This window comes from Xenopus tropicalis, chromosome 2 (genome assembly GCF_000004195.4).
Source record: "Xenopus tropicalis strain Nigerian chromosome 2, UCB_Xtro_10.0, whole genome shotgun sequence".
In the NCBI taxonomy this organism is placed as follows: domain Eukaryota; kingdom Metazoa; phylum Chordata; class Amphibia; order Anura; family Pipidae; genus Xenopus; species Xenopus tropicalis.
Window position 1 is genome coordinate 149,395,833 of NC_030678.2, and position 14,241 is coordinate 149,410,073.

At 40.8% G+C, this 14,241-nt stretch overlaps 1 protein-coding gene across 3 annotated transcripts; it reads right to left on the reverse strand.

Annotated features, from left to right (window-relative positions):
- Nucleotides 1-4,931: 4,931 nt before the first annotated feature.
- On the reverse strand, nt 4,932-11,996 carry spryd7 (SPRY domain containing 7). Of its 3 annotated transcripts, XM_012957010.3 has the most exons (6): nt 11,918-11,934; nt 11,112-11,771; nt 10,101-10,217; nt 9,073-9,239; nt 7,387-7,489; nt 4,932-6,058 (listed from the first exon to the last, which is right to left on the reverse strand). In XM_012957010.3, the coding sequence occupies exons 2-6, from the start codon at nt 11,212-11,214 to the stop codon at nt 5,961-5,963; spliced, it is 588 nt and encodes a 195-aa protein (XP_012812464.1). In that variant the 5' UTR covers nt 11,215-11,771; nt 11,918-11,934; the 3' UTR covers nt 4,932-5,960. The 3 variants fall into 3 exon arrangements, with proteins under 3 accessions (XP_012812464.1, XP_012812465.1, NP_001016934.1); XM_012957011.3 differs by lacking the exon at nt 11,112-11,771 and having other exon boundaries at nt 11,918-11,996; NM_001016934.2 differs by lacking the exon at nt 11,918-11,934 and having other exon boundaries at nt 4,933-6,058; nt 11,112-11,215.
- Nucleotides 11,997-14,241: the final 2,245 nt, after the last annotated feature.

Sequence of the window (14,241 nt, forward strand, 5' to 3'; positions counted from 1 at the left end):
TCTGGTTGTTATCAGTACCTGCTCAAGCTTCTTTAATTGTGAATTTCTGGTTATGACTTCTGCCTGGTTCCTGACTACGTTTCTAGCTGCCCGCCTCGACTTTTGCCTGTACCCCGACTACGATTTTGCCTAAACCTTGCCAGTACCTCGTATTTTCATCTGTACTCTGAAAGTTTGCAGGGCCCCAGCTTGGACCGCAGCAGAAAGTTCTGGGGCCCCAAAAGGGCGTCGGTGAAGACCGGGAAGGGCTGGGAGTTCCTGCTGTACCGTAAGAATCAGATTTTACATCCAGCGGTCTCACACTGGTTCCTGCCTAACTAGTACGTTACAGGGGAGCAATATGTTGCCCCTGAGTCACTGGTTGGGGATCACTGTATTAGAGGGACATGGAATAGGTTCCTCAGACATTAGTGCTTTTGCCTTCCAATCTAAGTGGGCGCCTATCAATTTTGTCTTGTATAATTACTATATGATTTTAGAAGGCTCAGCTTCTGGGAAAAGTTTTTGTTGCCTCAATTACTCTATGTTTGGTGAGTTGTTTTAGCAAGACCTTAGATCAGTGATCCCCAACCAGTGGCTCCCCAACCCCTTGGATGTTGCTCTCAGTGCTCCCAAACCATGTACCGTATATACTCGAGTATAAGCCGATCCGAGTATAAGCCGAGGTACCCAATTTTACCTAAGAAAACTGAAAAAACTTACTGACTCGAGTATAAGCCTAGGGTGGAAAATGCAGCAGCTACTGCTAAGTTTGAATAATCAAAATAAATACCAATAAAATTACATTAATTGCGGAATCAGTGGGGTATATGTTTATTTCAAAGAAAAGCAGTAAACTAGCTCTGTAGGTGGAGAAGAGGGTTTACAAAAATAATATGGTATCAACAAAGATACCTTAAGAGTACTACCCCCTTAGCTCAATCAGCAACCAAGCTAAAACACAAAGAGTTAAAATCCTTCAAAACTATATATAGTTTATATAGAATACAAAGTGCAATGTCTAGTGCAGAATGGGGCAGGTGAGGATGGTAGATGAAGATGAATTTGGGAGCGGGCCAGGGCACTGCACACAAAGGACAGAGGGTGCTAGTCTGGAGGGACCCATGGCACCCGACTCGAGTATAAGCCGAGGGTGACTTTTTTAGCACATTTTGGGTGCTGAAAAACTAGGCGTATTCTTGAGTATATACAGTAGTTATTTTTGAATTTCTGACTACCAAATAAAGCCCCTGTAAGCTGATAGTGTGCATAGAGGCTGCCTAATAGCCAATCACAGCCCTTATTTGGCACCTCCAGGAACTTTTATGATGCTTGTATTGCTCTCTAAGTCTTTTTACATTTGACTGTGGCTCACGAGTAAGAAAGGTTGGGGATCCCTGCCATAGATAGATATTGGTGGTACTAATTCTTCAGCCCTCCAGCCCTCAAATATTTTTGGGGTTCTGCAGAAGATTAGAAGATAGCTCTCAGTACAAGTGAGGGAATACAGGGGTAGGGGAGATAGCTCTCAGTACAAGTGAGGGAATACAGGGGTATGGGAGATAGCTCTCAGTACAAGTGAGGGAATACAGGGGTAGGGGAGATAGCTCTTAGTACAAGTGAGGGAATACAGGGGTAGGGGGGATAGCTCTCAGTACAAGTGAGGGAATACAGGGTTATGGGAGATAGCTCTCAGTACAAGTGAGGGAATACAGGGGTAGGGGAGATAGCTCTCAGTACAAGTGAGGGAATACAGGGGTAGGGGAGATAGCTCTCAGTACAAGTGAGGGAATACAGGGGTAGGGGAGATAGCTCTCAGTACAAGTGAGGGAATACAGGGGTAGGGGAGATAGCTCTCAGTACAAGTGAGGGAATACAGGGGTAGGGGAGATAGCTCTCAGTACAAGTGAGGGAATACAGGGGTATGGGAGATAGCTCTCAGTACAAGTGAGGGAATACAGGGGTATGGGAGATAGCTCTCAGTACAAGTGAGGGAATACAGGGGTAGGGGAGATAGCTCTCAGTACAAGTGAGGGAATACAGGGTTATGGGAGATAGCTCTCAGTACAAGTGAGGGAATACAGGGGTATGGGAGATAGCTCTTAGTACAAGTTGATCCAGGGACTGGTCCAATTGCCATTTTGGAGTCAGGAAGGAATTGTTTCCCACTCTTTGGCAAATGTTTTTTTTTTTTTTGCTTTCCTCTGAATCAACTAGCAATTGGGCAGGTTTAATAGACATAAAAGGTTGAACTCTATCGACATGTTTCTTTTTTCAACCTATTTTACTATGTTATGTTTTAAAAGCCATCAATTGGTAGCGACCCATAACACAAATTTTAACAACGTTATTTAGCAGAAGGTAACTTGTCGTACATTCTTTCAACAAGGTCCTTAAAAAGCAGGGCACTCAGTTGAATGCATCTTACAAGGAACGCACCTAACCCCTGTAATGCCACGCTCCTCTAGTGTACACTGCAGCTGAACTGTGGATGCCGACTGTGCATGCAAGACTGCTAATGAAAGCAATCTGCACACACACCATTAACATCAAAAGTGGGAGAACTAAATACAATGTATAACTAGCCAGCCAGCACACTGCACATTCATTCTGTGCCCCTGCTTAAGCCATCTGTGCAATCTGGGCACGTGCTGCACAGGCCATTAGTTGGAAGGCCAGGGCAAATAAGAAAATGCAACAGGACACTGGGTTCATTTAGCTGACCATATATTCAGGGTCATAATGCCACTACAAATGCACAGAGGTAAGGCAGCTCTGTGACCGAACTACCTTACATTGTATGTTCACTATGGAATTTGGGTGCCCATTAAACCTCCTTAGGTAAAAATCTAGACACAGTACCCTAATGGCACAGAATTCAAGTCCAGCAGCTTTTTTGTATTTTCTAACAGTGCAATTTATCTCAGAATTAATAGAGAAAACAAATGGAAATTAAGGTTTCCAACTGATGCAGAAGAAAGTACTCTCTTTTCATCTGAGCATTAAATAGGACAAGAGAATGGCTACATTGTGTAACCAAATTAACATTGCTAAATTCATCAAATGATTTCTTAAATGATAAAGTATACTTGTACTTTAACCCACATTTTAGCCAATGCTGCAGTACCTTAAGCTTTTTTACAGCTGCACATTATCTTAAACAATGCTGTTTGTGTTATGCTCCAAGTAAAATAGCACTTTTATGTGAAGTATGCTCTATCCAGTCTAAGTACTCATCTTGCATTCCATCTGTCAGGCAGCACTCACGTGCCATTCAGTGGGAAATAACAGGGACGATGAAGGAAAACCACACACAGACACGAGGAGAACTATTTATAGCCTATAAAGTCATTTATTTCAATTGGTAAGTCATGAAATAAAGGGCAAATGTGACCAGAATAAGAAAATGTATTTATCTGTATATAACTTGCAGCGAAAACGAGAGATCAAACATTCACTGACTGGTTGCTATAGATTACTGCCCAGGAGCAAATTTCCCAGTGTCTATAAATAAGCCCCATATCACGTGTTATAGACTTCCATCAACCTGTGTATGGCCATGTAGTTTACACATCAGATTTTTGTATCAGTCCCATTATATTCTGACTCATGGGATTACATCTGACTTGTTGGTTGTAATGTTGTTGCTTTGTTGATCCAAAACCATCTGATAAAAGCACTTGTGGAGTTTAGCCCTTCTTGTAGCTCAATCAACATGACAGCTCCAACTGAGACATTTAGGTAAAAACAGAAAAGAGATGTTTCATGCATACAATATGCTATGGGTACATACTTGAGTATTTTTCTTATTTTGTGTATCAGAATTGCTCAACACTAAAGGGCCATACACAATAGACTAGTCATGCTCCCAAGCTGAACTGACCAATATTCATAATTCATGAATTTGTCAGGACTGGCAGGCTTCCATACATGAATCGCACCTGCGTTCAGTGCATCTCCATAGTACAGGTATTGTTTCCCTTATACGGAAACCCGTTATCCAGAAAGCTCCGAATTACAGAAAGCCCGTCTCTCATAGACTCCATTTTAATCAAATAATTCAGAAATTTAAAACTGATTTCCTGTTTCTCAGTAATAATAAAACAGTACCTGTACTTGATCCCAACTAATATATAAATAATCCTTATTGGATGCAAAACAGTCCTATTGGGTTTAATTAATGTTTTATTGATTTTTTAGTAGACTTAAGGTATGAAGATCCAAATTACGGAAAGACCCCTTATCCGGAATACCCTTGGTCCCGAGCATTCTGGATAACAGGTCCTATACCTGTACTTATAAAATATGTCATTATCTTTTGGATTACAGTTTCTTGGATCAATCCTACAATAAGAATCAAGGAATTAAAACTCATCTATAGGCTGTGTTCTTGTGAGTTAGTCCAAACAAAATAACAAATTAATAGAAATCTGAAACAAAAGAAAGTATAAACAATCAAGGCTGGTCTATATGAACAGAACCACTGTTGGTATTGGGCAAATAAAATATTTTAAATAAAATCATACCAAGTAGAGTGGAGAACCCGGGTGTCTATACCCAAGCCTGTCGCTAATTAGCAAAGCTCAGCAGTCCCAACACAGTCAAAACTTGTTTGTGCCAATAATAACTCACCATGTCTTGAATGTGGTCCGGGTCCTTAAAGCCCCGAACCCGTAAATGATTAAGTGCGCTTGCACACGAAACGCGTCAGGTGTGCTGCTTTTAATGGTATCAATAAAGCTGAAATTTTAAGTAGATATCCTGTTGTCCAGCATGCTTAGATTTGTCTCTTCTGCTGTGAGTTAGTCCAACCTATTTTGTTTTTTTGACTTACTGGAGGCAGAATAGTGTGCGTGTTGGAAAGAGAAAGTGCGTGTGCGTTGAGAAGAGAAAACTGCCCAGCACTAATTAGTAACTGAGAATATTTTAAAGAGCAGAAATATTCTGATAGAATCCTTTTAGGTTGTGTTTATTTCTGAAAATCAAGATACAACTTTGTGCATGATACAAAATACTTTCATATGGAGGAAGCTTACATATTGGTAATAATATCAGTTTAGTTTTAACGAATAAAAATGTTCTATTAAATAATGTGAAAAAAATTAACATTTACTGTGCCAATTAGCTTTTCTTGGTGTCCAAGATTCAGAGAGTTCAGGTGGGAAGGGTTTATCATAAACGGGCTTTACTGAAATACAAAGCTGTACTCTACCAGTGGGATGAAGACACATGAGAAATGCTGCCAACGACAACACTGCATCTAAAGAGTACACAATATCATTTAGCAGAGCAATAAAAGGTTCATTATCGGTATGTAGCTCCTAAGAATCCAAACAGGCACACCATAGTTTTAATATGGAGAAAACTACTGATCAGTATCTATGTGTATCAGAATGAACATGCAGTTTTCTAAACAGTGAATGTACCATAAGGCACTCTGGGAATTAAGTATCACAGACAAATGATGCACAGCTTCAAGAAAAAAAAAATACAGGGGAGAGTATTTAGGTATATAATTCATTGCACACCCTCTTGGCACTAAAAGGTTTAAACAGTAGTAGTAGTGTCAGTGCACAGAGTTCCTGTACAGCAATTCTGTAGAAAGCTAAGCATTATAATCACTCATTCATTTCACGATGAGGGCCCTGAGCTTGGCAAAAAAAAATAAAGAGAATATTGTAAAATAAATAAAATAACAATTAATACTGCACATGGAAAGAAAATGCACTTAGTACTTTATATTTACATTGATATACAACACCTGCCCAGAAACCGTTAAGTAGCAGGGACAATAGAAGGTAAGAGTATGAGCGGCGTTTAGAGAAGGGCCATCAAAAGGACGGTGACACCTTAAATACTCACACAAATAAGATCTGAAAGGCGTGAGCCATAGGGCAAACAAAAAATACATTTCAGTATGCGTCTTGCAGTTTTAGGTAGTGAGGACAAAGCTTTGGGACTGCAGTAGGTGTGTCCAGTCTTTAGAAAATCTGCTGCTCAAAGAGAATCTTCTCAAACCCTGCTGGAGGCGTGTGATAGAACTCACTGAACTGGCAGTCCAAAATTGCGCTGTCGTCAACTGCGGGAAAAGCAACAAAAATAGTAATCGATTATGGGGTTTTAGGAGAGGGTTGTTTCATGCCACTGTGCCTGTGTAGTTAGGGGAACTCCACCCAAACACAACTTAAGCTTTTTGAAAACTAAACATAATTTCAAGCAACTTTGCAATATATATCAATTAAAAAAAATATGCAGCCTTTTCATGATTTTTAATATAATAATATGGTTTGGAACAGTTCCCTAAGCCTGACCCGTTCCCCTGCTGATCTGGCTGACTACTTGGAGACTCAAAAAAATGTAACAGTAGTCGACTGTCCTCAGCCTGCCTTCAGCCTGCATCCTCCAAATGCCACAATTCCCTGCACACGTGATGTCAATAAAAAAAGGAACATCCCAGTGCAATGCATTGTGGATTATGTAGTTCCTGCATGTTAAGCTGCACAGAAGTTGTAACATCAGTGTTTTAATACCTCCTCCCTTGCCAGGATTTAAAATGATGCAGAAATAGAAGAACTGTTTTGCAGCTGGATTTCAGCATATAAAAATTATATTTATTCATACTTTTTATTTAACAGATTACAGTGATAGGTATATTAGGGGTTTTTGCATTGTGTGCAAAGATTTTGGTTCGGAAGTCGAAATTCCACTTTAAATTGAGTCTGTGTAGTTAAAATGTCACATAAAACCCAGACTAAATAACTTAATCTATAGGTAATGTGTGTGTCAACAAAGCAACACTATTCTGTGCAAAACAGAATACAAGCTGCATTTTCATCTGTTGTCTATTGTTAAAGGCGAATCTCACGCCAGGGATACAACAACAGAGATCCAGCAGCTGGTGTGGAGCCCAGAACAGTGCAGCTATTGACTGCAGTCTCTATATATTGTGCAATATAAATCTTGCAGGGTTTGAGCACAGAGACTGGCCACCGCAAGATATTTCCATATGAGGATATCAGGTCAGCTTTAAAGAGAACCAGAAGACATATCTGGAGTGTATAATAATGGTCATTTTTTGCATGTTTGTACAAACGTACCCACACAGACCTTATTTTTGCTATAGCCTCTCTTGAACTTAGAGGCCTTCTGCTGATTAAATACTGATTTGGCAAAGATCTGTGTTTCAGAACTGGCTACTCTGGCTTCTGGAATGCGCTTTCAATTCAGGCAGCAATGTCATTCTGACACAGTCTGCATTGGAGATGTATTGTTATTATGGTGACACTGAGTCTCCTGCTCAATGGCCAGTAAGCTAACAGCAAAATCTCTAGATGGGAGCAGAAAATGCAAATGTATTTGCATTAAATGGTTTCAGTACAGTTCATCCATGCGATGCCTGTAACTTACCATAAACAACAGGATAGACAGTCCCTCTGATCCCAGATGCTGGACAATGCATATTTTTTCCATTTAAATATATGTTTAATTCTACATGATCGTATGTAATGCCCTAAAGAAAGAAGAAATGACATATTACATATGGGTATGCATTTGACGGATTGCACATTTCACTATAGAATGACTGTGATTTAATACCACTCTGGTACTGACTAGCTACAAGAGCTTTATGCACTGATGTGAATATTAAAGCAATCAATTAGTGCAGACACAGTGGGGCTCATTTATTAACACTGGGCAAATTTGCCCATGGGCAGTAACCCATAGCAACCAGTGATTTCCTTTTTTCAGCCAGCTGCATGTTTAACAATGAATGCAACAATTTGATTGGTTGCTATAGGTTACTGTCCATGGGCAAATTTGCCCAGTGTTAATAAATGACCCCCAGTGTCTGAGAGTCTGGAGAATGTAGAACTGATACCACACATCAGTTCCACACTGCTTTGAACTTTGGCCAAAATCTTTCTATTGGTCTCACCTAACCGCAAAACCTTTTCCCATATTGCAAATGGGTTAATGTCATGGTTTTTAGAAAACTCCAGACATGCTTTCACATAGTTCTTTTTGAGTAATGGCTTCTTTTGTGCAGCCGACCCCAGAGACCAGAAATATGCTTTGCTCTTGATAAGTAAATTCTGTAGCCCCTTCAAGGTGAATATTGGCATTTCTGATTCAGCAAAGACCTTTTCTAGGTAGCAGTTGGGTGGCTTGATGTACATTTTGATGCCCTATTGGGCATAAAAACACAGTGATATGCAACCATAGTTCTTTGGCGCCTTTTTTTGCTGCAAGATTCACGCAGTATAAGGTGGCTGGCAAGCAAATGCCCTTCATATTACTCTTGGCGTAAATATTGGTGACAGTCAATCACATGGTGTATCAGGACGATGTGACTGACATCCTTAAGTCAACAGCCAAATCGTGGAACTTTCAAATCTGGAAATAACAGTGTGACTTACAGTAAGATGCTAGTTTACTCAGTGCCAGAGTGGGTGTTTGGAGATTTAGCAGGAGGCCATAATTTTCAGGCAATGGATTAATCAAGGGAACCCAAAATATAGTTTAAAAAAAAAACCCACAAGTGATTATTAAGAACATTAGTTTAAATCTGGCCATATGCTGTCCAACATTGCTGCTGACTCTCCAACTCTTCACCAAATTGGCAGTATTTGTCTCATGTTATGGCCAAAACAATGGCACCAATATCTGGCTAAGTCAGTAAATTGCAGAGCTGTGCCCAGGTGAAAGTAAAGCAGATACAGGATCGGTTATCCAGAATGCTTGGTTTTCCAGATAAGGGGTCTTTCCAAGCAGGGTCACCATATTTTAAGTCGGCTAAAATATAATTTAAACATTAAATCAACCCACTAAGATTGTTCCACCACCAATAAGATTAATTATATCTTAGTATCATGTACAAGGTACTGTTTTATTAAAGATAAAAAGAAAATCACTTTAAAAAGTTGTCATTATTTTATAAAAATAGAGTCTAAGGGAGATGACCTTCTTGTAGTTTGGAGCATTCTGGATAACAGGTTTGTGTGTAGTGGATCTCATACCTTTACTATTAAGCATTACAGTACTAAACTGCCAACACCAAACAGTTGTCTAATTTATATAAATGTGTGTACTCACCACAACATCACCCTCTTGGGGTAAGCTGTTTGCTGGCAGTCTGTTCTTTTCCTCATTGTTATAGTAAATGGCCCCATCATTTCTCATGACTAGGCTGTGGACATCGCGTCCTAGAGGGATTTGGTTCAAATTTGCTTTTTGTGTTGCAACTCCAATGCCCCATATACCTGAAACATTATGCCAGAATTACTAGGACCTTTTTGCCTCCCCAGTTCAATTATGTAAAACTCTTTGACAAACAATCATTTATGCTATTTTTGTCACATTTCACACAGAGTACTTTTCTTTTACAGCCTAATTATAAAACAAGACTGCTCATGGTATGAGTCAGAATAAGGAACATTATTATTTAGCACACTGTACTCTAACAAGAATGTTAATAATTATTCATATCAGTATCTCCCCTAAGGGAGTTTAGTCTAATTCCTGTATCACATCATGTTACGTGAAACCTAAAAATCAGTCATATTATGTTGCAAGATACCCATCAATAAATAATGTGCAACCCACCCATGCATAGCTTGGTGAGCCTTAATGCCTCTAAAGTATACATAGAGAACATTTCATTTACAAAGTATCAGAAGTCAGCTGCCCAAATGTTGTCCCTCTTTAGTGGGAAACAGATAGAGACGTGAAACATTTTCAAGTAAATGGATATGATTCTTTCTTATTTATGTTTGCTAGTTCCAATGGTTTTAACACCTCCCTCAGGAAATTACTTCGGCTGTTGGCTACTGGGCATGCTCAGTTCTCAGTTCAGGGGAGCAACATGTTGCTCACGAACCAATGGTTAGGGATATACATGGTCCAAAAATGTAGGCTTTACATATCTTTTAAGGTGGTATAGCTGAAAGGAAGGTCTCCCTAGGATTCAGGTCTTCATTTTTTTTTATAGTTTTTCAGTTATTTAGCTTTTTGTCCAAGGCTCTCCATTTTGGAATTTTAGTAGCTATCTGGTTGCTAGGATGCAATTTACCCTAGAAAATAATCTACAACTCACATATACGAGCAACACAGCTATTACAAACCTGTAGACTGTACTTTAAACTCAAAATAGCTTTTGTTCTGATGAAGAGGTGCATTGGCAAGACAGGCACCCGTACCACAGATTCGCCTCCCATTTTTGACGATTACAACATCTGTTCCTGCAAGCGGAAGCACAACATTATACAGATGCAAAGATGCGCTCAGTAACAGAGTAAGACTAGAAATGACCCAGACGTTTGTGACATAGTTAAAAGTCACACCGGCACACAGAAAAACAGCTACAGGTCAATTATGCTTATAACTTGGGGAATTTTAAAAAAAAGTTACATTTTTTCCTAGAGACTTAAACCTCTTCATTGGTACTGTTTTGAACAAAGCTCTTAAGTCTATTCACTGGCCAATCTCATACATTATCCAACCTGACCCTGCGTTGCGGCTGCTCTACGCTTCTTTATCCACAAAAGCCCCACACACAGCCTGACCTAATGCATCAGCACAGCTACCTGTCAAACGAACCAATGGGAAAAATCATACCTGCCCCATCAAAATCTGGGCAATTTTAGGCCAGATCAGTGGGTTAGGCCTGTCGCAGGTGCCCATACACTGGCAGATAAGCTGCCAAATCAGTCTGAAGGACCCCAATGGGCATCTGAAGTCAGTCAGTGTATGGCCACCTTTAGACCAAAAAATCTGTCAGATTCTTTAAATTGTAAGTTTTTGTAAACAGGGACCTTTTATAACTAGAATGTTTCAGAATACTGGTTATTCTAAGTCTTAATGAATGTACAGCGCTGGGTAAACTGCAGGTACTATATAACTAGAGGGTCTGTGCGCAGCGATACATAAACAAACCGACGCATAGGGGTGCATTGGGGTGGGCGGGCCATGAGCAGCTGGACGGTCTGTACATAATGGGAGGAGGTGGGGGCGTAAGAGTAAGAGCGGCTAGTCACTGGCAGGAAATAGGTTAATTATTAACCCATCGAACACCGTCTACAAAGCAAACCGTTACTGCCAAAGCGACGGCTTTAGAAACCAGAATTTGAGCTTACCCATGTGCTGAGTGTCCAGCTGTACAGCCGGCATCTCCTTGAGCGGGATGTGCCCAGTGCCATCATCCATACAGCACCTGAAGCAGCACAGCGGGTTCGCCATGCTTAGCCAGGAAGCGAGTGCAAATTCCCAGCTGAACAGACGCACGGCCGCTGCTACTGCCAAGCCTTTGCCAGAGAACAGCGACCCCTGGCGGCGGGATGATCTATAGGCTCTGTAACCGCTCCAGCGGCTCCAGGGAAACAGCGGACAATGAATAGAAGTCAGAGCTGGAGGAGCCGTTGGCTCAGTCGCTTCCTCTCGTTGCAGCGGTATTTATGCGCGGGAAACTGGGCCGTTGTTGTTTTTAAGTAACGGCAGAACTCGCTGTCAGTTGCGGCCCTGGCTTAGTGCCCTTTCACCGGGAAATGTCAGTGAGCCCCAGGCTCTCGCCGCCCCTCCTATTGGCGCAACAAGTTCTACCTGCCCGGTGGGCTGTGTGGGTTGCACTGACTGGCCTTGTACTTCCTGCTTAGCTCTGGGGCGGGACTACACGTTATACGGTACCTGCGGCTTCTCGCCATTTGGCTAAGCCATTCCCTACCGCACAGAAGGTTTCGGATTAAATGACGGAATATTGTCGTGGAACCTAATATTTCTTTGGACTTGAGTGAGAGTTCCTAAAGGGAAGAATATAAAGAATGTTGCAAAAAGGGGCATAATCTGGTTGGGATGAGCCAACACTGTCACTCTGTATATTCCTGCGAATATATATATATATATTATGCCTATACATAATCAATAAAGTATAAAAAAAATAACCCACCGCAGCTGCTGCCAGACCTACAAGGGGCCATCTGTAAGCAGAGCTGGTGGGGGAGGAGTCTGGTGCAATTTCCCCTGTGATGTCACCAGAACTGACCACATGCCCCTTGTCTGTGAAGTCACTTCCGCCATCTGTGGGGCATACTTATATCCAGTGCATAGGGTAAATACTTCCCTGCCTATTACATAGTTAAGTTGGGTTGAAAAAAGACCAGAGTCCATCAAGTTCAACCCTTCCAAGTGAACCCAGCACCCATAAACCTATACTGACTTATCTATACACTCACACATATATACCAACATCAATACTAACAGTAGATATTAGTATCACAATAGCCTTGGATACTATGCTTGTTCAAGAACTCATCCAGGCCCCTCTTATAGGCATTAACAGAATCTGCCATTACCCCATCTCTAGGAAGGGCATTCCCCAACCTCACTGCCCTCACCATAAAAACCCAACTACGCTGCTTCAAATGGAAGCTCCGTTCGTCTAATCTAAAGGGGCGCTATTTTTTTCTCATACAGCATGTTCAAGGGCCAGATCAAATTAAACTGTTGATGTCATTATGTGATGTCCATGGAGCATTTGAGCAGACGGGGCCATAAAAATCCTTTAGAGGGCAACATCCACCCAACGGGCCTCCAGTTGGACAGCTCCACCATAGATAGTCACTATTTATTGGGTCTGTTGAGGGAAATATATATGTATGTATAACTTTATTTATAAAGCGCCACAAGGGTACACAGCGCTGTACAATCTTACAATATACAGAATTACACACAGAGAGGACAAACCAGAATTTATATTTTATGAAGGTGGCAACCTTATCTGTCTTTTATCCAGTGATTCCTTGTTCATAAATGACCTGGATGTGGGTATTGTATGTTCTGTTTCTATTGTTCATTTTACTAAATTGTGCAACACTATAGGGCAGATTTACTAAAACTAGAATTCTTACCAGTTGTTTCAGTAATGGAAAACATGGGTTTTCATATTTCTTGAGCTACACGGGGCAAATAGGGAAACTGGAGCAACTCCATATTTGGGCCAGTGAGTAAGTTAATTAGATTCCCAATGCACGGATAATCCCCATGCATAATAAACTTGTACTTATTTGTAACCTGAAACAGTCTCAACAGAGAGTAAAGGAAAAGGGGTTGTATCTATAGCTAAACAAGCTCAGCTAATTAATACTAAAAGAGTACACGTGGCCTACACATTTATTTTATAATTATGATCTTTCCTGGGACCATTGTTCACTCAGTTTCTATACTAACGGTAAGAGCTGAATCCTATGCAGGTAGGAACAAAAGAATTCCACCTCTATCTGACGATTCAGCATTAACTTCTTGCAGAATTTTCCATCCTGTCCGACCAGTAAGACGATACCCAAGGCTTTTGCCGATATCGTTTGCCTCATCTCCCACTGTACACTCACCTAATATAGTACGAAACCTTAAGTATGAAAGCAAACTATTACTGTGTTACTGCTGCACTGCTGAAAAACAAAGAATGTTGGGGGATTGATCTTTGCAAGTGAAGCTGACAATTCCTTGCCTTTTGACTGCTGCTTTACAATATTATAGTAATATATAATATTTATAGTTTTAATTCTCTTTCTGTACCCCTTGTTAAATATGTAGATAATGTAGTAATGCCTTCATCTTACTTCTTCCTATTTCCCTTTGTACTTTTGGTGAAAGCCATGATACTTTTTGAAATATGTATTTATAGAATTTTTCTAAAGGACAACCAAACTGGCAATTTTATGCTGTGGTGCTCTATGTATATCTCTCACATAGGCCACATACACAGTATTATTTGCCTGCCTGATGGCTATTTTTGGTTTAAAGGTTTAACTTGGTTTTTTTTTTTTAGTTAGCTCTCACTCTTCACCAACTCCATCTCAGTGATCTCAGTGTCTCTCTTCATGCAGCTTTCTGTTGGGGTCAGTTCTTTGGAAGGACCGCTAGCTCTGCTAAATTGTCTAGGCAAGGAAGCGCCTGCCAGCCGTCAGCCAATACACAGCACTTTTCTTGCTTTGGTGCCCGCTCCTGCCTGCTCCTCATCCTGCTTACAGTTAAAGGCAGCAATATAGCCAGGCCACTATGTACTTCTCTTTCCCATCTAATAGGAGCACCACCAGCAGGAGCTACAGAACCGTACTGAGCCGCCATCCCCAGACTTAAGCTGACCATACACGCACCGATAATATAGTACAAACCCTTGTTTCATACAATATTTGGTGCTTGTATGGCGGATCGACGTGACGACCGATATCGCAAAGGCTGCAGATATCGTCATCTCGTCGATCAAGTTAA